Source organism: Balaenoptera physalus, assembly GCF_965194825.1.
Source record: "Balaenoptera physalus genome assembly, chromosome: 1".
NCBI classification, from domain to species: domain Eukaryota; kingdom Metazoa; phylum Chordata; class Mammalia; order Artiodactyla; family Balaenopteridae; genus Balaenoptera; species Balaenoptera physalus.
The window spans coordinates 3,037,651-3,061,975 of record NC_138882.1 but is presented as its reverse complement, the minus strand read 5'-3'; the positions used below and the strand labels follow the sequence as shown (position 1 = coordinate 3,061,975).

The 24,325-nt window shown below is 46.8% G+C and overlaps 1 protein-coding gene across 7 annotated transcripts; it reads right to left on the bottom strand.

The window, feature by feature from the left end:
- Positions 1-309: 309 nt before the first annotated feature.
- DDX59 (DEAD-box helicase 59) lies at positions 310-24,318 on the bottom strand. Of its 7 annotated transcripts, none has more exons than XM_082464117.1 (8): positions 24,140-24,318; positions 22,160-22,977; positions 20,910-21,077; positions 17,929-18,018; positions 10,633-10,884; positions 8,865-9,017; positions 8,220-8,348; positions 310-1,283 (listed from the first exon to the last, which is right to left on the bottom strand). In XM_082464117.1, the coding sequence occupies exons 2-8, from the start codon at positions 22,964-22,966 to the stop codon at positions 1,176-1,178; spliced, it is 1,707 nt and encodes a 568-aa protein (XP_082320243.1). In that variant the 5' UTR covers positions 22,967-22,977; positions 24,140-24,318; the 3' UTR covers positions 310-1,175. The 7 variants fall into 7 exon arrangements, with proteins under 7 accessions (XP_082320243.1, XP_082320237.1, XP_082320240.1 ...); XM_082464111.1 differs by lacking the exon at positions 310-1,283 and adding an exon at positions 4,020-4,527 and having other exon boundaries at positions 24,140-24,314; XM_082464114.1 differs by lacking the exons at positions 310-1,283; positions 24,140-24,318 and adding exons at positions 4,020-4,527; positions 23,704-23,841.
- Positions 24,319-24,325: the final 7 nt, after the last annotated feature.

Below are 24,325 nucleotides of genomic sequence, written 5' to 3'. Positions count from 1 at the left end.
TCTTTTTAATTGAAGTATCATTGAGTTACAATGCTGTGTTAATTTCTGTTGTACAGCAAAGTGACTCAGTTATATATATGTTCTTTTTTATATTCTTTTCCAATATGGTTTATCCCAGGATATTGAACATAGTTCCATATGCTTTACAGTAGGACCTGTTGTCCATCCATTCTGTATGTAATAGTTTGCATCTGCTGACCCCAAACTCCCGGTCCATCCCTCCCCCACCCCTGCCCCCTTGGCAACCACAAGTCCGTTCTCTGTGGATGGGAGCAGCTTGCGCACACAGGCAACAGGGAAATTGGAAAGAGGGAAACTGGCTTTTTGCAAGGAAGGTGGTCAGTTTGGCTCTAGATGGGTCCAATTTGAGCCAAAGGCTCAGTGGAGAATTGAAGATCTATAACCAGGGCACAAATAAAAGGATAGGATTGCAGATTATATATACACATATATGTATGCTTTTCTTTTGGAATGTAGTATTTCAGGCACATCAGATGTAGACCAAATAATAATGAATTTCCAAGCCCCCAGCACTGGCCTCAATAATGATCAATTCCTGGCCAAACTAGTTTCCTCCAGACTCCTCCACCCTGTGAGATTCTGAAGCATATTCCAGACAGGGAGAGATTTAAAAGCAGGAAGCACAGAACATGTAGATTTGGGAAGACCTCAGAGAAGTTTAAAGCAATCCTTTTCTCATCTTACAGATGAGAAAAGCTGAAAATTAGAGATGGAATTAATTTCCTCTAATGAAAAAATTTGCAAAAGGCCAAGTTTTCATCTTTCTGAGATGAAGTGAGAAAAAGAAGGATATGCAAATTTTTCGGAAAGCTAACATTCAGAATTTAAAATCACTGTTTGTAAACATTTTACAAGTGACTGTCAACACACCCAAAAAGTAAACATTTGTCTTATACTGACTTGATTTGTAATTCTGTCCAATAACACCACATGTGCCGTTATAAAATAGGTCCTCCCATCCACAGCAGAACAAGAGAAGTGTGTTTCCTTAATTATCATTGGTTGGTTTTCACACTGTGGCCCTAGTGCCTCTGGGGTCACTCTGAGTGCACCTGGGAGACACCAAAAGAGTCCTATCTGTCCGGAGTCGGTTTACATGTGGCTGCCAAGAAAGTCACCTTGAATGACCTGTCACCTCTGGATACCTACCTAGTTTATGGAGCGAAATTTGTGTTGACTGTGTTAAGCGGAAAATATAACAAGGCAATAAGGGCTGTGCTGATATTAATTCCAAAGAAGGGCACAACCGGAATAATACTCAGCCTGCCAACGGAAAATAGTATTGTTTTATCAGAAAATATGACAGTTCATGGAGCCAACTTAGATTTATTAAATTCATCAGTGTGAGTCACAGTTTAAGTATGTGGCAATGTTCTCAGTAAAGATGTTATGAAACCACACACACACACAAACTTGGGCTTTTGGGAAAAAAATTCTGATTTGAAAAATGTGCTTGGTATTAACAACATGAATAGAATGCCATTGAAAGTATCTTATAAAATGGCACTGCGTACTGCAGAGTCTAAAAGCCGCTTATAATTTCAGTAAGGTGTTTGACACACAAAAGATGTCTGCTTCCATCTGGCAATAAAGCAATTAAAAAGTGAATTCTGTACCTCTGTCATGTAACACAATTAGCAGAAGAGCAAAACAAATGTCTGAGAGCATACATGACTAGTTCTTTCAGCTAATTAAAATTTCAAACTGTATAGTAATCGTCACAAACATCTATTACTTAAAATTTTATCATATGGCTCGTTGGTGTAAGGTTGCCATCTCTCCCTTCTTGGGAAGAAGGGGCTCTCATTCAGAGTATGTCCTTCCTTCTTGTTCTAGATCTCACGTTCTTTCTTTCATGAAATGAGAGACGGTACCTTTTTAAAAAAAATAACGTCTTTAATTGGGAAAAAAATATTAGCAACACTGGGACCAATGAAAACAAGTTTTAATTTCTGGTCTGTAAATTATTGATATGTTAAGGGAGGAAACCACTGCCTTGCAGCCACCCAACAGGAGGGGAGATGGGAGAGGTGGAAGGTTTGCCAAGATCTCAAGGAGTGAGAGGCTGAGATATGGAGAAGCAGGAAGGACCAGAAAGAGGGGTGGGGGTGGCGGGGTAGGAAGAAGAAGAGCAGGGCGCTGGTGCCTTCCCTCTTCCCTCTGCCCGCCGTGCTCTGCACAGCGCTGCTGTCTGGTCCGCATCACAAGCCTGTGAGTCAGGGCTCCCTCCCCACCGCTGTCTCCTCCACCTGTTGCCTTGAGAAGTGAGTCTCCAAGAGCGTGGTCCACATGCCCCGCGCAATGCAAAACCTGGAACTGAGAGCACGCGGCCCGCGTGGCTGGAAGAAGGTGAACACAGACGCAGGGTCGTGTGACCAGCGGTGGGAGCAGAAACCAGGGTGCCCGCGCGTTAAGCTGACCAGGGAGGTGATGTTACAGCCCGGACAGTATTTGTTTTTTGCTTAAATGCTGATTTGCAAAGCTTTCTTGCTTTTCTGGTCATACCGCTTTTATCTATAAACACGTCTGAGTCTCGTGAAAAGCTGCCCTTTCCTTGGTGAGTATTACCAACACGCTGACAGCGCCTGGTACACGCACAGCCTTGTGTTCGCTGCAACTCTGACAGTGCCCTGGGCCTGAAGGGTGCCGCAGCCTGGTCCCCTGGAATACTGCTCAACAGTTGGCAGACAGAAATGGGGCGAGAGGGAGTCCTGAGGGTTCGTGCACCCTGGGGAGACTCTGACCCCACTGTTCCCATTGGGTGGAGACCACAAACACTAGGGTTTAATTACCCACGTTGGTCCTTCACCCCTGGGGAGGATGCTGAGGATATAATGCTTGTTTAAGTGTCAACATTTACGTCACATACCACCTAACTAACCCAGCTAAACCAATACTAATGGTTTTTAAAGAAATGAAAGTATTGCTGTATCAAAGCAAAATGCCCATCCTTCCTCCCAGTGTTTCAAATCATCAGCTGAGAGGTCTGGAAGCCTGAGCCCAGACAGGCCAGCACCTGCCTGTGTTTCTCAGGCCGACCCTGGAGGCCACGTGTTTAAGCCGGTGCCACCAAGAGATGGAAGAACTCAGACCCAGAGGAGAGCTGCCAGCCCTGCCGTAAGTGAGAAATACATCTTGGTTTTGTTAAATTACCCAGACTTTAAAGGTGGTTTATTATGCAGTCTGTATGCTCTGAGGGCAGGCACAATGTCCACTTGTGTCCTGAGCACTGAACAAATGTCCAGAACATAGTGTGAGCTCAGGAAAGATGTGTGGAGTACACTAATACTTTTTTTTTTCAAAATTTATTTATTTATTTACATGTATTTATTTTTGGCTGTGTTGGGTCTTCGTTTCTGTGCGAGGGCTTTCTCTAGTTGCGGCGAGCGGGGGCCACTCTTCATTGCGGTGCGCGGGCCTCTCACTATCGCGGCCTCTCTTGTTGCGGAGCACAGGCTCCAGACGCGCAGGCTCAGTAGTTGTGGCTCACGGGCCTAGTTGCTCCGCGGCATGTGGGATCTTCCCAGACCAGGGATTGAACCCGTGTCCCCTGCATTGGCAGGCAGATTCTCAACCAGTGTGCCACCAGGGAAGTTCTAATACATTTTTTAAATTTATTTTTTAAATAAATCAACTGAATCAGCAAAGTGGCATTAACATAAAACTATATATTGCAATGCAACATTCACATAACTCAACATTATTTGATGAGAAGACCACATCAGATGTAAAATAAATTTACGTTTATCCAGCCGAAAGGAAAACGGAGAGAGAAAATAGATATTTAACATTTCTTTCAAAAGGAGCACTGACCATTTCTTCCATTTTTAATCATTTACTTTTCTCCTAATATTCACTGATTCAACAATAATCCAGGTGCCAACGCGCATGCAGCACAGTGGATATAAAACAGAAGAATCACCATCTGAGTCGGGCTGTGTGGGTTTCTGGTTCTGAAGATAGCTATGAGGAGTATTTACTGAAAAAAAAGAAAGGACTTTTTCCAGAGAGAAGAAATTTTTATTTCATTTAGTAATTCACTTTGTTGTTTTTAATTTATGAAAATTAAAAAGGAAAATAAATACAATATTGCTGTATAAATTTGATAGTCTATTAAAACTTTTTACATCGTGTTAACTTTTTGTTTCATGTGCATGTCAAATTCATCAAACCATACAGGAATAATGTACAGAAATTTCACTGACAATATGCAATAAAAATTATTCAACGTGGTATAACAAATCATTTTTGAGAATTACTTTTATCATGTTTTCTAATAATATCCATGAGATTAGCCCCTGTAACCAGATCATTCTGCGTCTGTCTATCCTTCTGCTGTTCCTTTCTCTTCTGGTCGTGAAGATAAGGGGAATTTAACAACTGGGGGGGGAGAAGGGACCCTGTGGGTTTCACTCGTTTTGCAATATCCCAGAAGAGTCTTTTCGAGTTGTTATTGATGAAAGTAATCGCCGTTCCATTTTGACCTAATCTCCCCACTCTTCCAACCTGAAATGAAATGCAAAGGACGTTTTCAAAATGTTCACATAGAATGTTAATGTCTCTTGAAAGAAAATGAAGACTAGTATTCACAGAAGCTTCACTAAGGTGAACATTTGTTCAGAGAGCATTTTTTGAGTTCGCCTCAATATACTTGTGAAATCAATTTAGTGGGCTGCCACTAGCATAGTGTTAAAGAAACAACCCAAATAAGAAAATAAAAATAATAAAAGTGAGTATTGTTTGTGAAACTTGTGTTTCAGTTATGCACGTGTGTGCACGTGTGTGTGTGTGTGTGTGTGTGCATGTTTGTATGTATGTGTAGGGGGTAATGAGACAAAGATAGTTCTTATTGTGGGTGGGTTAAGGTAGAAACTTTTTGAAAGCTATTGCATTAAGAGCAAAAGGACTGTATCTCCTTTATAGTACTTAAGTGCCTTGAAATGTGAGACTGAAGCAAGTCCATTTTTGCATAAAGTTATTTCTCATTTTGACAGAGTAAACAGACACAAATTTGTGGAGACCCGTGAGAAGGAACAAAACGTGTCTCCAAATATACTGAGAAACTCTTCAGAAGGGAGGGAAATACACACTCATGGTCAATTTCTGCTCCTTAATTGAAATGTAGAACTTAAAGTATACTCAGATTATCTAAATGAATAGATAGTTCCCGCCAATATACAGAACATTTTTAACGTTGTAAAAGAAGAAACCTCTAAAAAAGCTGAAAGGGATGGCCTGCAGAGAATGAGACTGGGGAGAAATAAGGGGGAGATGCTGTTTTTCAGTATGTTTTTGTTTCTACCTGATTTATTTACCTTACTGAGTTGTTTCAATAAAACTAAAAATTAATAGCTGCAACTCACAGAATGGGAGAAAATATCTGCAAATCATGTTTCTGATAAGGGTCTCTAGAACATATTAAGAACTTTACAACTCAAAAGGACAACCCAATTTAAAAGCAAAGGATGTAAGCAGACATTCCTCCAAAGGTATACAAATGGCCAATGAGTACATGAAATGATGTGCAACATCATTAGTCATTAGGGAAAGGTAAATCAAAAACACTTCAGGGCTTCCCTGGTGGCGCAGTGGTTGAGAATCTGCCTGCTAATGTAGAGGACACAGGTTCGAGCCCTGGTCTGGGAAGATCCCACATGCCGTGGAGCAACTGGGCCCGTGAACCACAATTACTGAGCCTGCGCGTCCAGAGCCTGTGCTCCACAACAAGAGAGGCCGCGATAATGAGAGGCCCGCGCACCGCGATGAAGAGTGGCCCCCACTTGCCACAACTAGAGAAAGCCCTCGCACAGAAACGAAGACCTAACATAGCAATCAATCAATGAATGAATCAATAAATAAATCTTAAAAAAAAAAAACACTTCATATCCATGAACCTGGCTATAATAAAAAAAAAGATAATGTAAATGATGAGGATGTGGAGAAAATGGAACCCTTATACTTTACTGGTGGGAATGTAAACTATGAAGCTACATGGAAAAACAGTCTGGTGGTTCCCCAAGATGTTCAACATGGACCCAGCAATTCCATTCCTACGTGTATGTCCAACAGAACTGAAAACATATGTCCACACAAAAACATGGCCCTGGGTGTTCACAGCATTACTCATAGTAGTCAGAAAGTGGAAACCACCTAAATGTCTAGCAACCAATGAATGGATGGACAAATATGGTGTATCCTTACAATGGGATATTATTTGTCAATAAGATACTACAACAACGTGTGGACCTTGAAAACATTACGCTAAGTGAAAGAAGCAAGTCACAAAAGACCGCATACTGTATGATTCCATTTACCTGAAATGTCCAGAAGACATAAATCTACTGAGAGTACAGTTGTGGTTGCCTGAGAATGAGGGTGTGTGCACGTGTGATGAGGAACTGGGGTGACTGCTGAGGGGCAAGGGGTTTCTTTTGGGGGCAATGAAAATTTTCTAAAATCAATTATACAGATGGCTGCACCACCCTATGAATATACTAAAAACCAATGAATTGTACACTTTAAATTGGCAAATTGTACAGCATGTGGATTACATCTGAGATGTAATTTATACTAGATATGTTATATTGAGATTAAAAGCAGTTAAAAATTAACTGCAACGGTCTCCAAATTCTAAAAGATAGCTAGGAAGTTCCCTGGCGGTCCAGTGGTTAGGACTTGGCGCTTTCACTGCCTGGGTTCAATCCCTGGTTGGGGAACTAAGATCCCACAAGCCACGCAGCCCGGCCAAAGATAGCTAATGTTAACAATACAAAATTATTTCTCCAGAAGCTTACCACCCCTGAAATTAAAAATCAGACACGTGGGAATACTGACTATAATTTTAAATACCCATATCATTTAACCCAGCAGTTCTCCCACTAGGAATTTCTCTTACAGATGTACTTGCAGGAGAGGCCCAGGGAGCTGGGTATACACAGGTATTCACTGCAGCATTATTTAATAACAAAACACTGGAAACATCTGATTGTCCAGCAGTGAAGGACTTGTTAAATAAATTACAGGACATCCATATAATACATTCCCATGCAGCCACGAAAATAGAACAAGCCAGATTCAACAAGTAAAAACATTTAAAGAGCTTAGAAAGGAAAAGAGAGCGAGCGAGAAGGAGGGAGAGAGAAAGCAGACTGCTAGATTATTAAGTCTTATGAAAAATAAAGCAACAACTCAGTAAGGGCGCTACAGGCATTTCAGTGGGCGACCCCAGTAAATGTGACATTCAGAGGTGATTCTAAGAACATCAGAGAAAGGCTTTACTTGAAGAGTCTGTAAGTGATGCCAGAGAAGGAAGACAGGTAGCGGTCAGTGAGATAACGTGGCGCTCAGAGAGGCTTTATTTCTGCGAGAAAGAAGAGATGCTGTTATCTCTGGCAGCAAAGGAAAGGAACCAAACTCTGAAAGGTGAAAGTCTAGAGCGAATAAGGGTATGAAGAGGAGATGAAGACATGATTCCTAAAAAAACAAACACTTCAGCGGATCGATTTTATTTTGGCCAGATGCAGCAACTTAAAACAACCTTTTTAAACAAAGCCCTCTTTTTCTGCTTATAAAAGCCATTTAATATGCTCACTGAAGAAAACAAAAAATATAAAGAAAATTAAACTACACCAAAAGCAAAGCACTTGAATTTTTTTTAATAAACATTTTAGTTTTCTTTTTTTTTTTTTTAAAGGAATTCCTTTATTTTTATTTATTTTTATTCATTTTTATTTTTGGCTGTGTTGGGTCTTCGTTTCTGTGCGAGGGCTTTCTCCAGTTGCGGCGAGCGGGGGCCACTCTTCATCGCGGTGCACAGGCCTCTCACTGTTGCGGCCTCTCTTGTTGCGGAGCACAGGCTCCAGACGCGCAGGCTCAGTAATTGTGGCTCACGGGCCTAGTTGCTCCACGGCATGTGGGATCCTCCCAGCCCAGGGCTCGAACCCGTGTCCCCTGCATTGGCAGGCAGATGCTCAACCACTGCGCCACCAGGGAAGCCCCATTTTAGTTTTTTATTTCCAACTAATTTTTAATGCATTCTAGGCATCCATATAGTTTTGAAAAACGTAATTTAGTTTATATATTTTAAAAGCAAAAGCACATGCAGTTTTACATCGTGCTTTAACTTACCATTATAACGACAATGCCTTGCATAAGAAAATTCATGAGCAAAACGGTGGTAACACGTAAAATCTCTTTACCTGATGCACGTACTCATCCATGCTGGAGGGCATGTCGAAATTGACAACCAGCTTGACGCTGACCAGGTCCAGGCCTCTTCCTAGGACCCCCGTGCTCACGACGACTTCATAGTCTCCTTCAAGTAAACCCTTTCCGAAACAGCAACAAAATTCATTATTGAGGATTTATCTTGAGTGGTTTTCTGTCATTCAGATTATCCTTTCTTTTCTCAACACTTTCTTCAACACTGTTGTTGCAATACCTTCACAGTAAGTAGAGGTCTTAGTACACCTGAGAGACATATGTAGCTTAAAGGCCTTCCGACCCCAACACAGAATTTTTTTCTATTAATTTATTCAGGCAAACCTTTTCCAAAGGTGAACTACTCTATGCCTCAGTCCAAAGTGATCTGATTTCAGAAATGGCAGATTCTGAATGATTAATCTATTTAGTAGACAATCCCTAGGGGACAGGCTTATTGCTCCCAAAACACAGAAGCCCGAGTAAGAGGAACAATTAACTTCACACCGCTGCTTGCCTGAAGTTCTCAGGGTCATTAAAAAAAACAGGTCTGCTTTAAAAAGCAGCAGGTAATATGGTACCTCTTGAAAATGAGGCAAAACAGATTTACAGGAAAGAGAAGAAAACAGAACGCTGGGTGTCACCTTCAGTATGTTTTTCCTTTCCGGCTGTGACTTTTCTGAGTGCACAGAGGTGCTTTTCAGACCTGTGATTTTCTGAACGGCCTCGCTCAACAGATCTGCTCCTAGTTTGCAGTCCACAAATACTAACACTGGAGGCTTAAAGAGTTTCTTATCCTGAAACATTAAAAACACGTATTTAAAATTATTCCTATAACGTAATTTACAATGGGACGTTTTTCTGAGAGCATTAGCATAAGCTAGTTATCAATGGGTTTACCAACACTGCTAAGAAGGAAAAAAGGCACACTCTGTTAAAATGAGTGTTTTCTTTAAAATATGCACAAACAGAAGGCAAACAGTGTACGTCCTTCACACTTCTGCATCACCTCATTAAAACTGCAGAAATGATTTGAAGTGCAATTTAAAATTTCCAAAATTGTTCGTAAGTCAAAATAAACCATATTTAACTTAATACTGTATTTTTAACAACTACGCTTGTACCTACCACCCACTTAACAAATTTCTGCTTAAACCAGTTACTGTTAAAAAAATTCTATTTCTCAAGGACAGAACAGCCAAGAAAGAACTTGTCTTTACCTTACATATAAAACTACTAAAAATTTTTGAAACAAAAAAAATATTCTTTGGGAATAACCTTGATATTTAAATATTTTTCTATAATAATGGGAAAAACACCAACCTTGTGTCTATACTGCATGTTTTCACAAATAAAAATTTATTTGAACCCTACAGAATTCTGAAGTAAGCAAAGCAATTTATTATTAAACATCTATAGCAGGTTCCCCTGAAGCTGCATCTAAAAAGCACTCTCTCAAGAACTGTGGAGATGGCTTCTCTGGTGGCCCAGTGGTTAAGAATCCGCCTGCCAAGGCAGGGGACACGGGTTCGAGCCCTGGTCCGGGAAGATCCCACATGCCGCAGAGCAACTAAGCCCATGCGCCACAACTACTGAGCCTGCACTCTAGAGCCTGCGAGCCACAACTACTGAGCCCGCGTGCCACAACTACTGAAGCCCGCGCACCTAGAGCCCGTGCTCCGACAAGAGAAGCCACTGCAATGAGAAGCTCGCGCACCGCAACAAAGAGTAGCCCCTGCTCGCCGCAACTAGAGAAAGCCTGCGCACAGCAACGAAGACCCAATGCAGCCAAAAATCAATAAATAAAATAATAAATAAATTTATTTAAAAAAAAAAAAAGAAAGGGCTTCCCTGGTGGCGCAGTGGTTGAGAATCTGCCTGCCGATGCAGGGGACACGGGTTCGAGCCCTGGTCTGGGAAGATCCCACATGCCACGGGTTCGAGCCCTGGTCTGGGAAGATCCCACATGCCACGGAGCGACTGGGCCCGTGAGCCACAATTACTGAGCCTGCGCGTCTGGAGCCTGTGCTCCGCAACAAGAGAGGCCGCGATAGTGAGAGGCCCGCGCACCGCGATGAAGAGTGGTCCCCACTTGCCGCAACTAGAGAAAGCCCTCACACAGAAACGAAGACCCAACAGCCATAAATAAATAAAATAAATAAATAAATAAATAAATAAATAAATAAAAGAACGTGAATTTCTAAAAACAAAAAAAACAAAAAAAACTGTGGAGCCTTCCCTGGCGGTCCAGTGGTTAGGACTCCACGCTTTCACTGCAGAAGGCCTGGGTTCAATTCCTGGTCAGGGAACTAAGATCCCACAAGCCGTGTGGCCAAAAAAACCAAAGAAACAAAAAACTGTGAAAAATTCAAGTGCAATCTACAAAGCAGGGCTGCCGGCTTTACCACTCACATTCAAGATTTCAAACAGTTTCTTCTTTTTGGCTGGTTCTTCCACCCACAACACAATCTGGCGCACGTTGGAGCAGGGCAGGTTCTTCTCCCCGGCGATGATTCTCACGGGGTCGCGCAGAAGCTGGCTTGCGAGCTGCTCTATGCTGGCTGGAATCGTGGCCGAAGCCAAAAGGGTCTGACAGTCATGAGGCACGTTTTCCAAAACGTCAAGCACTTGCTGTTGAAAGCCCATCTTTAACATGGTATCAGCCTAAACAAAATCATTGTAAAGTTAGTCCTACATGAAAACCCAGGGCCACCCTAGAAAAAAAACGGATACAATTAAGAACGTAAAAAATTTAAAACTCTTTACACGGAAAAATACACCACAATGTCAAAAGCCAAAGGATTAACTGGGAAAAATATATATTTATGTAAAACTACATATTGTGTAACTATGTTTATAATGATATACAAAGATTTTTATTATGGCATTAGTAATAGTGGCCAAAAAACCCCACCATATACAGCCTAAATATCCAACAGGAGGAGACTTGGTAAGTAAATTATGGTAGATCCATACCATATAACACGGTGCTAGCATGAAAAATGACCAGAAAGCTCTTTATCCCTGCTAGGAGGAAAGAAGCAAAATAGAGAACACGATGTATAACATGAGACCATTTGTGTATATACTCAGAAAAGTTAATTGCTAACTCTGGGGAGAAGACTTGTGAGCTGGGGGGAACAATTTCATTCTTCATTTTATAGCTTTTTGCAGTTTGATCTTTTTTTTTGGCCACACCGTGCAGCACGTGGGATCCCAGTTCCCCAACCAGGGCTTGAATCTGCGCCCCCTGCATTTGAAGCGCAGAGTCTTAACCACTGGACCACCAGGGAAGTTCCTGAATTTGTTTTTTTTACCATGAACATGTATTTATAATAAAATATGGTTTCAAATAAACAAAAAAAATTTAATTTGGGGGTTTTCACTTCTGCATATACCTCTGCATTGCTGGTTTTTAAAAACAATTGAGGGACTTCCCTGGTGGTCCAGTGGTTAAGAATCCGCCTTCCAATGCAGGGAACGAGGGTTCAATCCCTGCTCTGGGAACTAAGATCCCAAATGCCGCGGGGGCCTGTGTGCCGCAACTACTGAGTCCGTGAACCGCAACTACTGAGTCCGTGAACCACAACTACAGAGCCCACGTGCTCTGGAGCCCACACGCTCTGGAGCCTGTGTGCCACAACTAGAGAGAAGCCTGTGCGCTACAACAAAAGATCCCGCATGCCGCAACTAAGACCCAACGCAGCCAAAAATAAATAAACATTAAAAAAAAAAACACAATAAATGTATTGCTGAAAAAAACAGAAAAAAATTTTTTAAAGTTTTTAATTTTAAAATAAAGAAACGTTCAGGCTATCTTGATTTTCAAATATAATCTGGGTGTCTATAATTTTGGAAAATAAGACATTGAATTGTTTTAGTGTCCACTAATGTGCTGTCAGTTAGACTGAAGCTTGATCACTTGTTTTAATATTATTCACTCTATGACATTTAAAAAATATGAAATTATCATGATGGTCTGGGTTTGATCCTGGCTCTACCTAAGACCTCAAGCAAGTTAATGAAGAGCTTTAAGCCTTAGTTTTTTCCCTTTATAAATGGAAATGATAATAGTAACTACCTCCTGGGGCTGTAATGAGAATTAATGAGATAAAGTATATAAAGTACCAGCATGGCCCTTCTCAGTGTTTCAATTAACTGGCAGACAGAGAGAACACACGCCCACAGTGTGTCTGCAAACATCCCCACCTTCCTCAGTAATCCCACTAAGTCCCATTCATCTCAGTAGATGGCCTTGCTTCTCCTGGTTCAGAAAAAATAAGACCATGAGAAATAAATTCCTTCAGTTTCTCTTCTCACCCAAACTTCCTGGAAGAGTCCTCCAGCCCTGTGGTCTCCCTCCTCCGCCTCCCCGCCCTCCCCCCACTGTCCGGTCCAGGGCTCACCTCCGTCCCCCTCACCGGCTCCTTCAGTTCATCAGTCACTCCCCAGGTGCCACATTCAACTGCCATTTTTAAGTCTTCGTCTAACTCTTTTTAAGATGCAATTATTATTACTATTTATTAAATACTAGAAGTAATAACATGCTCACTGTAGAAAACCTGGTAAACAAAACAAAGTAGAGAAAACTAAACTCACCCATCATCCCACTACCCAGACACCACCACTGCTTCACTTACTTTCCATTTCCTAACTATGTCTGGAAACCCTCCTCCCCCTTCCTACAGCCACTACCCTGGCTCAAGCCCTCCCCTCCCTCCTGGGAACCAGCCTTCTTGCTTAAAGGCTGTTCTCCACGTGGAGAATATGAGTCTGATTATAATACACTCAGGCTTAAAATCCTTTAAAGTTTCCCAGTGTCTACAGAACAATGTCTGAATTCTCAAGGCCAGGAGAAAATGAAAAAGAAATACAATGACTATGGTTATTTACGGTTATTTCAATGGTGATATAGGTGTTTTTCCTCCTGTTTCTAACTTCTCTTTAATGCACGTGGATTACTCACAGAATACAGTTGTTACTCAAACTGCAGAATGGGCCATGAATGGCATTTTTTAAAACCACAAAATAGGATAGAATAAAAAATATGAGAACAGAGAAATCACATGTCACAAGGGTAAGTATTGTTTCATGAAAGTTCTGTTTCGTTTACACACACACACACACATCACACACACACACGCCCCTACCTAAACAGTATTCATGACTGGTTCCCGTCTAAACTGTATTTTTTGAAAGCCATTATCAATCAGACCTTGGAGAAAATCTTACTGTTTCTACACCTCAGTTTCCACTTATAAATCTATTTCCTACCTACCTTAGAGGGATGTTAACAGATTAAAATGTGGGGGAACATGTACTTTTAAAAATCTCTTAGAATTAAAAGCACTACTTAAATTTAAGGTGATTCAAATAGTAGAGCCACTCACAATTAACACAAGGCTACTCTGAAAATCTCAGAGTCCCCGGGGGGAGACAGCACTTGGATACAGAGTAAGCATTAATAAGGTAAGAGGTGAACGTAGGTGTCCCCTAATTAAACAGCAAACTTGGCCTAATTTTCTGGGAACTGCTCTTGGTGTTGCCTGCATTTCTTCATTGCTCGCGATGTCCTTAATCCCAGACAATCCGACTTCCATCTCTGCCACCAAAACTTCACTCCTGAGGGTCCCCAGGCTAAACATTCACTCCACTCAGCAAACCTTAACTCGTAGCCAACGGTGGCAGACAGTCCCCATTCGATGGGCATTTACTGGACGCTGGGCACCTTTCAAGGGAGCATGGTGGGAGGTGGGCACCATCGTGACCCCGTTTTACAGATGTGGAAACTGAGGCACATGACACAGTGCCCTATGACGTGGTGGAGCTGGGGTGTGGACCAGGGACCACTGGCTCCAAACCTACAACAAGAACACCAAGCTCAATGCTGTGTGCTCGACGGTGAGGACGTGGGAGGAGACCCTACCTTTCCAGAATCGATGGTCCAGAAGGGAAACGTACTATAGTCACATCCTTGAAACACGATACAGTTAAATGACAGCACGGCACATCCTGACAAGCCCTCCCTCAAACCCTGGTCTTCCTTCCCTCCCTGGCTCTCCCTTTTCAGACAATTTCTGTACGTCAATGAGCCCGTGGGCTGCGTCCCAGGCTCCCTCCATCTCAACCCACGCTCTCTCTCCAGGAAGCTCAACAAGTTCCAGGGCTCTGAGCACCACGGACACGTCAAAGACGCCCCAAACCTCATTCGGGGCCGTAACCGCCTTCCTGGACTCAAGTGGTGGAGACTCACTGCCCACCCCGTGGCCCCAGCTGGACCTCAAGGCCCCTGGAACTTAACATGTTCAAAACAGACCGTCTCTCCCACCACCAGACCCAGTCCTACTCCAGCACGCATCTCGGAGACGGCACCGTCAGGCACCTGTTTCATCTCTCATCACCACCACCCCACCTCCGATCCATCAACAGCCCCGCAGACTCCGCTGACGTCTGTGTGGACCCGACTCCCGCCTCGGCCGACCAGAACCCGCTCACCTCAGGCAATCAGACAGATGCCCGAGAACGCGTCACGTCACAGGTGCTGCTCCTCGGCCCAAGCCCTCCCGAGCCCTCCCATCACGCCAGCATGGAGCCCATCACGCTCAGGATGGCGCCCGGCCCGGCCCGGCCTCCGGCCTCCCCTCGCGCCCCCTGCAACCCCGTCTCCCTCCCCGGGACCTGCCCACTCGCCACTTGTCCTCACCTGTCCTCCTGTGGCCGGCGGCCCTTCTCCCGCTTAGAGCCCTTCCGCCAGATGGATCTCTACGTGGCAGCTCCTGCTCCGCAGCGCTCAGCCTAGAGGGCACCCCCCGCCTGAGGGGCCCCCCTCTCCTCGGGCGCCTCTGTCCTGTCACCTTGTGTACACGCCTGTGTCACAGCTCACCTCGCTTTCCATCACATCCTCACAACCAAGAACAGAGGCTAGCACGAGAAAAGCCCTAAAATGGATTTGATAGATAGATAAGCATTCATTATTCTCAGCACGGGATAAGCACTGACTGTACGTCAGGCAGTTAGGATGGTCCGTATGCCCCAAGCCTCCCTAAAGGTAAGCAGTGCAAATATTCCCGGACTCCACCCCAGACCCACGGAACCAGAACATCCAAGCACGAGGTCTGGTTCTCCATCTCAGCCACTGGGGACACGGCAAACAGAGCGCCTGGTCACCGGGGTGGAGCAGGGAACGCACTGCAGGAGGACGGTCTGCACACGGGTCCCCGGAGCAGAGGCGAGGGGGCCTGAGGTCTGCGGGGCGGCTCCAGAGGGAAGGTTCTGAGTCACGGACACGGAATAAAGGAAGAGCAGGCGGATGGGGTGGGAGAGAGTCCTCGGGACACGGGTGACGCAGAGGGTGACAGCAGATTTTCCTAATCCTAAAGGATTGTTTTAGACTTCCGGCCTGACCATCCATGTGTCCGGCCCCCTCCCCCCGCCCCCCAACACTGGCCTCTCTTCCCAGGGACATCATTTGTTCCCAGTTCCCTCTGGGCTCTCGACCACCTCTCTGTTCACTGACTTGTCTTCAGCTGCACAAGGCAGAGCCTCAGCCCACTGCACGTCTCTCTCGACTTCCTCCTTAGAGAAGCCAGCACATCCCGTGGACTCTCACGCATGGTCTGGTACCTGCCCCTTCACCAGCACCCACATGGAATTCAACATCTCCAAAACCAACTCGAGTGTGACCACCAGGCCCCAGCCCGTCCCCGTGGGCGCTAAATCAAGGCGCGTCTCCACTCACCTTCGTCCTCCCACGTGTCATCACATGTCCCGTAAGTGACACTGTGACCCTCAGGCGAACCCCGACGCCTGCCTCCACCCCGTCACCGACCCTCCCCCCTCGTCTGGGCTGCTGGCTGGCTTTCTTCTTCCTCCTCTAATTCCCCCGCATGGAACAGCAGACCCCGTAAACCACCACTGGCCACGTGGCACACCTGCGCAGTGATCTAAGCCTCACCGCCCCCAGGTCACAGCCAAACTCCCCTGCGTCCCCCCTTCCGGGTCCCCTGCAACCTGCCCCGCCAGCCACCGGGTTCACCTCCTGTTACTTCTCACGCAGGACCCTCAGGCCGGCCCGTCTCTCCCGCCGGCCCCGCACACGTGCACTGCCCGACCCGACCGAGGCTGCTCGCCTCAGTCTCTTCACCTGGGACACTGGATGCACCCTCTGACCTTCTAAATCCTTTTCCCTCTTCCGAGGCTCAGGTCAAGTCCCATGGCCTCTGAGAAGCCAATGTACTGACCCTCTCATTTCTCCTCCTGAACCCTGAGCACATCACCCGGTCCTACTGACAGCTTGCATCGGGGGAGGGCAAACCTCGGCTCTCGGGACAAATTCAGACCTTCGCCTGCTTCTGTGAACAGGGCACCTTGTAGGCTTGGAGGGTGTCTAAAGCTTCTTTGTGACGCCACCCATCTCACCCAGGGCTCGTCCCCTGCACCCAAAGAGCACCTCTGTGCTAACTTCAGTTTCAGTATGTGACCGATTACGCTGCTGCCCAGCTCCTCTCCCCTGACCACACAGGAGCCACGTCCCCAGACACCGAGGAGCTGGGCATCGGGGCGCTTCTGCCGGACAAGACCCTTCCTGCACCATCACCTTGAGCGCAGCCCTGGGGTGCCCCAGAAACCTTGTTAACGTAAGAAAACGAAAACGCTCTGAAGAGAAGGGGGCATGAATAAATTCTCTACGAGGACCATCCTCAGGCTCGTAAGACGGGGAGGGGAAACCTAAGGACATGGGCTTATCCACAGGGGAAACCCAGCCGCACGTTCAGGGTGGCGTAAGGATGACTATCGAACGCCACAGAGCAGGTCCCCCAAAGGCCGCGCCAGGACTAAACGCTGACTTAGCAGCACTTTCTAAAGGACTGGATATTACCGTGCATTTATACGGGACTCTTCAGTGGGAGACGTTTTCACAACCACTACTCTTCCTTGCCACGACTCTGGAAAATGAAATGACTTGCCCAAGGTCTCACAGCAGGCGCGGTAAAGGCTCAAACCCCCGTCTTCTGGGTCTTGGCCGTGTGGCGGCCACACCCTCTGCTGTCCCGAGGCTGCTCCCTGGCGCCACAGCCGCAGGCCAGGTTGCTGTCACTGGTCAGCACTGATCACTGCTGGGTAACCCCAGGCCTCTGCCCCGTCACAGCCAGCGGGGACGAGCGAGCACGCAGGCAGGACGGCCGTGCCCCGTCCGGCTGGCACGTGATGGATTATTATCAAATAATAACACATTTACTTCTTATTAAGCAAGGCCGGAGTATAAAAATGCCTATTTGCTCTATGCAACACAGAAAATCACAACCACAGACACCTGTGTCCACATAGAAAAACATAAAAAAGCTCCTCCAACTAAGCATCATTAGCTACTTCCAAACTTCCCACTGAGTTATTTGCCACTGATTTCTTTCTTTTTTTTGTAGACAAATGACACCCAGCATGTTTTAAAAAACTTAACACTTGCGAATACAGTATACCTGTTAAGTTTACATTTCCAATCGATTAGGACAAGACAGTGGTGGTTTAATTTTAGTTTAGCTGCAGTGCTACACAGGAACCAGCTTGAGAACCACTACTGCCAATTAAACAAAAATCCCTGAATTGTTTTCCTTTGGGAGAGAAAATGCCTGAATACACGATGCAATTATATAACTAAAATGCGCTTTTCCCAGATTATATAAAACTCTGTTTTTAAACAGCACTACTTACTTCATCCACTACTACAATTTTTATACCGCCAAGTTCTACAGCGCTCTGCTTTATTATATCCAGAAGTCGCCCAGGAGTTGCTATGATAACCTGAACAAAAGAGGAAAGGCAAATTAGAAAGTTCGATCACGTTCGTTCACTCACGTCTTCCTTCATTCTACACTTACTGAGTGGCCAATGCATGCCAGACTCTGGTATAAGTGCTCGGAACTCGATGATGAGTAAGTCAGACTTGGTCTCTGCTCTCGTGAAAGTCATGACACTAAGGAAGAAAGGGAGCAAACACGTGCTCATGAGGATCAGGACAGGACGTGATAAATGGAGGGACGTACTCAGTGCTGCTAAAACACAAGCCAACACCCACAGGAGTAGTGGGAGTGAGCAAGACGGGCAGGTCCAGGGAGAGGGAAGGGTATCGTGACTGCTGAGGCTCGGAGGCAGGGAGGCTGATGTGGGTGGAGGGGGGGGAGAAGGAGACTGAGGCCTGAGAACCTGGCAGGGGCCACGCCGGGAGGGCCTTACGAGCACGCCCACCGCTATTTGGCTCCGTGAACAAGTGCAAATCCCTTGCCCTCTCTGGGCCTGCTATTTCACTTTTAAATTACGAGGCAGGGTACAACGAACTCTAAGGTCATTCAAGGGTCTCAAAAGTTTTATAATATATTAGCTGAAGTTGTGGTTAAAAGTAGGGGCTCTTTAGTCAAACTTCAGCAGGAATCGTGGCTCCAGCATTTAATAATGGTGTGAGTCTCTGTTCTCCCGTCATAAGATGGAAACGCTAAAAACTATCGTGAGGATTAAATGAGACAGTGCCGGGATAACTCTGGTGGAGTTACAAATGACCTCCTATGTTCAGCTGTACCCACTTTTCCAGTCCACACCCGCACAGTGGTAACGTCGCCGCGGATGATAAAAGGTCTGTATCCCCAGAACACAGGGTTTGGCGTGGGTACTTCAGACATCCACAAATATCAAGTCAATTTTAATTACTTTGACTTGAGTTCACTCCTTCTCTTCCATTTTCCACTCTGACGGTTTGGAAGTTATCAACTCTTTTTTCATTCTTTGAGTGCTTCACCTTGAATGTCAACAAATCTATAACTTAATATAAAGTTAATCGACACTTTTAGCTTGTTCTTGAAAGATCCAGGGCGATGCTTTACCGCGATCGCATCTCGCCTGTCCTTACACGCTGTGGGATGGCATTCACCCCATTTTTTGGAAACCACGGCTTGTTCCTGGTCACTGTTCGCTCGGCCTGTGTTTGTTTAGCTTCGCCCACACACGTACTGCCGACTTTGCACGAGCTTCCTTCCACCCCCCACCTTCCTCTCTGGAACCTTCTTTATCTGCAGAAAGGCTTCCTCCAGAAGTTCCTTTAGATGGTCCACTGGCGATACACTCGCTCGGTTTTGTTTATCTGAGTAGGTCTTCGTCTTGTCCTTACTCTTGAAAGACAGCTCTGCCGAGCACACAGACGCTTCGGTTGCTTTTCCTCCCAGAGGGCAGGAGTCTGTGAGGCCTGGCCCGGGCGGCAGGGGGAGAGGCAGCTGGGCAAGGAGGGGTGAGGCCGTGCAGGGTAGAGTCCAGGGAGGAAGGCATCGCTGTGAGGGAGGGACACTGGCGACATGCCGGGGGATGGGGCAGATAAATAACTACGTAAAGGATAAGGGATGGCAGGTTTCTCATCGTCAGAGTTACCAACATGGAAACAGAAAACGTAAAAGGAACCTTGTGATGAATGACAACTGTAAGTATCAACATGAACTCATGGTCTCGGGTAGGCTGAGGTCCCAGAAGCAATGACAGTTCAACAGCAAGGAGCCCCGGTACAGCCCAGGTCTCGGTTTCTGAATACTCGTCTCCACACCAAAGGAGCCAGGGCTCCGTGGAGAGAGTTCCAGGGCTGAGGCCAGGAAAGAACGAGGTAAGTACGGAACATCTTCTTTAGATGGAAAGTAAGAAAGTAGTCAAAGAATGACAAGGATATAATAAAAGGACACAGAAACCAACTGGAAGGTGCTTCCACTGGTCAAACAGATTATAACCCTGTAAAAAAAAGCAGGGAACCATGAGTCCGTACTGATATAAAAAAGTAAATAAGTGGAAAGTTTGGTGAAGCTCAATAAATTTACAACCTGAGAGTACTCCCCTTAAAATACTTATTCAACACAAAGGGTACAAACAAACTCTACAGTTTTAACTTGACAGATAAAAGCACCAGTAAAAGGACAAATTGAAACTGTGTGCCATCTAAAAGGATATAATGAAAAGAAAAGCATCTCTTCTGTGATGTTCTGTTAAGGAACTAAATTCAAGACACGTAACTGGAATCTAATCAGTTGAGGGCTGTTCTTCCAAGTAAGCGGCTTATAATCCTTAAAAAGTGCCAAGGTCCTGAGAAAAAAGGAAAGATCGGTTCCAAACTGAAGACACTGAGAGAGACATGACAGCTACAAGCAACGGAAGACTCCGAACTTGATGGAAAAAAGCTGATGGGACAACTAGTAAAACCTGAGCGGGGTCGGAGGCCGTGACACCAATGCTAGTGCATCCCAGGGGACCAGCGTGAATTTCCTGAGTCTGTAACTGGATTGTGATGATGAAGGACAACGTCCCTGCTTGTAGGAATCACACTCTAAAGTGTGTCAGCCACGATCCTGAGATAAGGCCCACCTTTCGGAGATTCATCTTCTCACCCGTGAAAGAGGGGGTATGCCACCCCACCTCCCAGAGCAAACGCAATGATTAAAGGTGGTCATGGCTGTGAGAACATCCGACAGCGTTGGGAAAACAAAAGGCACCCCCCTATCCTGTGCTCCTGTCCTTCCCCACAGAAAACGAACTTTAAAATTAAGGCTCACGTGGCAAGACTTTAAAGGCCACCTAAAATCACACTCTGAAGTTCCTCAGGGGGCGAAAACCCTTAGTTCCTGCATTGCTTAGGTCCTCTGCGAAGGCGTTCGGTCCAGGGAGCCCACCTGAACGCGCTGGCGCAAGCGATGGAGCTGCGGGGGGGCGGGCAGGCCCCCCACCAGGAGCGCGGTCCTCATGCGGGGCAGGCCGCTCATCAGTTCCTTGGCCTGGCGCTCTATCTGCATGGCCAGCTCCCGCGTGGGCGTGAGGACGAGCGCGGATGGCATCTTGCTCTGCAAAGACGTGAAACACACCAGCAATGAGCTCTGCTGCTGTGGACGCGAGCCTCGAGGCAGCCCCAGGAGCGCTTTCCTTTGAACGTGGTCCCATCAGCCCACCGGCCTTCTGCTCAGCTGCAGAATTCTCCTCCAAAACCAGCATAAATCGCCCCCGTTTCTCAGATAGCACAGACAGACAATGAGAGACCACAATCAGGACCAGGGAGAGGCGTCTGCCTCAATCAAGGCGGGAAAACTGAAGCTTGGCTTCCCATCGACTGAACCATGCGACCTCCAGCCAGCCTCCTAGGAAGAGAAACCTGCTGGTTGCCCTGAAGATCTGGGTGAAGCCTGGCATCCTAACCTCGATTTCCCCTCAGCACTCTTGTAGATTTACTTCTTTCTCTGTCCAGGGACCTTACTGGTATACTTGTATACAAATATTCTATTTTGGTCTTCCGGTGAGTTTCATCTATATTTTGAAAATCTGGTCTTTTATTTTTTTCTCACATTATCTTCTACTACGCTTTAGCGTTCCAGAATTTCCTCTATCTCTTCTCCCTTTGCCTACATTTCTCAGTCCTTCCCCCCTTGCCATCTTCCAAACCTCACAAACTCTCTAGTACTTGGCAAATAATTACTCAAAACGTCTGTTAAACTAATTATGTGCAGGAGTGCTTATAAACCAACGAGTAAGGCAAGGTGGTATCATTTTAAGATGAAACGCAGATCATGCTTAGTGGTATATTTTGAAACTCTACAATAGTGTTCTGACTTTGGTATCAGGTTTTTCAAAACACAAAATCAAAGCAGGCTAGATTGACACAAAAATCACAGCTCACCTGGTCAGCAGGATTTTCGCCCCAAACCCAAAGCCTGTTCCTTGAATAGAAAATTTGTTAAAAAGACAACACTTTCTAAGGAAAGCAATTTTTTAGACCTTCAATGAAGACACTGGTTCAATATAATAAAATGTAGTCGCAGTGACTAAAGGTCTAAGTACTTGGTTTCAGTTTGCAATTTTAACGTAGTTGAAGATGACACTTGGTAAACACCTTGACTGTTCTTGAGGCTCCTACAGGCGAGCTCTACCTTACCTGAAACAGAGATCGCATGATGACAGGAAGCAGGAAGGCGGCCGTCTTCCCAGAGCCCGTGTCCGCGCTGGCCAGCACGTCTCGGCCCAGAAGCCCCACGGGGACCATCTGCATCTGGATGGGGGTGGGGACCTCGTAGCCCGAGGTCTTCAGGTTGAGGTTTAAGGCCTCAGGGAAGCCGCAATGCTCAAAGTCAATGATGGGCCGGGGGACGCCTGGCCCGTGAACCACGATTCCCAGCTGCCGTCTGAGGTTTTCAATCTGGTCCTCCCGAAGGTTCGAGATGAAGGCGTGCTCGGTGTAGACGTACGAAGCAGGACGTGGAGCCACTGGCTCAGAACCCGCTTTCTGGGGACCGCCCGGCGCTAACTGCCCCTCCGCTCCCCTAACCTGCATAAGGTGTTTCGCTTTACACTCCAGGCTACACACGTCTTCATCCGTCTCATTGCAGATGTACTCTCCGTACCGCCCGCATACCACGCACACCGGCTCCCCGGGCTCGGCCTGGCGCTGGGTTTTGGAGAAGGACTTCACCGGCTCTTCGAGGAGATCGCTGTCCTGTGCCCGCCGCTCGGGTCCAGCCAGACCCCCCTCAGGCACCTGGCTGGCAGGCCCGGGGAGAAGGCACGGCTGGGCGCCGTGATGCGCCGCTAGTGCAGCTTCTTTGGTACCCGAGGCGTCGGCTGGACCATCCCCGCCTGCACCCAGCTGGGGGTCTTCTGCCTCTGGTTTGACTTTCTTGGCTGCACAACTTCTACCATCATCGTTAGCATTCCGCTTGACTTTCAGGGATCTTGGAACGAACATCCTTCAATATTCTGTGGAAGAAATTATACACTGAGATTTATTCTACCCTCAATAAAGTCACAGATACAGAACCCTAAGTGCATCATGTCCCCGGGTTTTGTCTCAAAAGAACAAAGAAGGCAATGCTCCCATCAAGTTTCCCTTCCGCCCCCACCCAAGTCCGCCGGGTGAAGACAGTCCTGTCTGCATACACTGCACACGGCTTCACACCACTGACCTCTGTCTGTGGACTGCCTTGCACTTTGACATACCAGACATCACAGAAATTCTGGGGTAAACCCTTCTGTTACACGTTCACAAACGAAAACACAAGAAGAAAAAGGTCTATTTCACAACTGGAGTCTTTAAAACAAGCCACAAGCATCACTAGTAACATGTGTGCAGTAGTTTACTAGGTTCCAAGGTCAGAGCTGAGCGCGAAGTACACACGCGTGTTCTGTTACGTTGTATCCTGCGTGCGGTCAGTTCTCACGGGGGACTCAGCACCTGGAGGCTGAGGGACTTGAAGCTCACACCTTCTCAGCGTGTGTAACCCTCCAACCACAGCGCTTCCCATTTACAACAAAACAGGTTTTTGCAAAATGACAGCGTTTGGTAAACAGGCTTTTAACCTAATCTGCTGCCAAATATGCTAAGAAACATTTTTCTCAAAACAAAAATTCTTAGGATACATTGCCAGATTCCATTTTTCCAGAAAAATTCCAACGAAATTGCAAGTGAAGCTCTAGAGTTACAACCTCAAGTCTCCGAAAAGGTCAAGGGGTGGGGGAGGGGCGGCTGCACTCGAGAGGGAGGAGCTCGGAACGCAGGTCCTCGCGACGGAACAGAGGCGGAGCGGGCGGGGCTGCAGACGCGCGGCTCCCGTTCGCCCCAACGCCCCTCCCCTCCCCCTGGGCGTCGCCCCTCTCCCCCGCGACGTCAGCCCCAAGGCGTCGTCCCTCCCCCCGACGTCAACCCCCTCGTGCGTCGCCCCCCCCACCGCGGCTCCGCACGCAGAGGCGCGTGACGTCACGGCGCTGCCATGGGCACGAGGCCGGAAGGGGGGGGTGATGACAGCGAGGGGGAGGGGACTGCGCAGGGCCCGTCCCGCCGCCGCGGCTCGGCGCCCGGGTCCCGCACGAGAGGAGTAGGACAGGAGGCAGGCCCGAGCCGCGGGGCCGGGGGCACGCTCACCCGCGCGGACTGCGGCTGCGTCCGCTCCGTCTCGGGGCGGCTCCCCCTTGAGGCGCTGGGCCGGGCTTCCGGCCGATGAGCCCGGGCCACGCGGCCACCCTGCAGCTGGGGGACCGTGCGGAGCGCAGGATCCACTTCTCCGGCTTTTGGGAAGCGCCGCGGCGCCCGGGGAAGGCGGGGCCGCCG

What these genes read in the sequence shown, in the direction of transcription:
- DDX59 (XM_082464111.1), bottom strand. Translation starts at nt 22,966, where the DNA reads ATGTTCGTTCCAAGATCCCTGAAAGTCAAGCGGAATGCTAACGATGAT. An exon ending in GCTTGCGCCAGCGCGTTCAG is followed by an intron (nt 18,019 to 20,909) that starts GTGGGCTCCCTG and finishes TCTTTTGTTCAG; the next exon opens with GTTATCATAGCAACTCCTGG. An exon ending in AAAGGAAAAACATACTGAAG is followed by an intron (nt 8,349 to 8,864) that starts GTGACACCCAGC and finishes TGTTTCGGAAAG; the next exon opens with GGTTTACTTGAAGGAGACTA.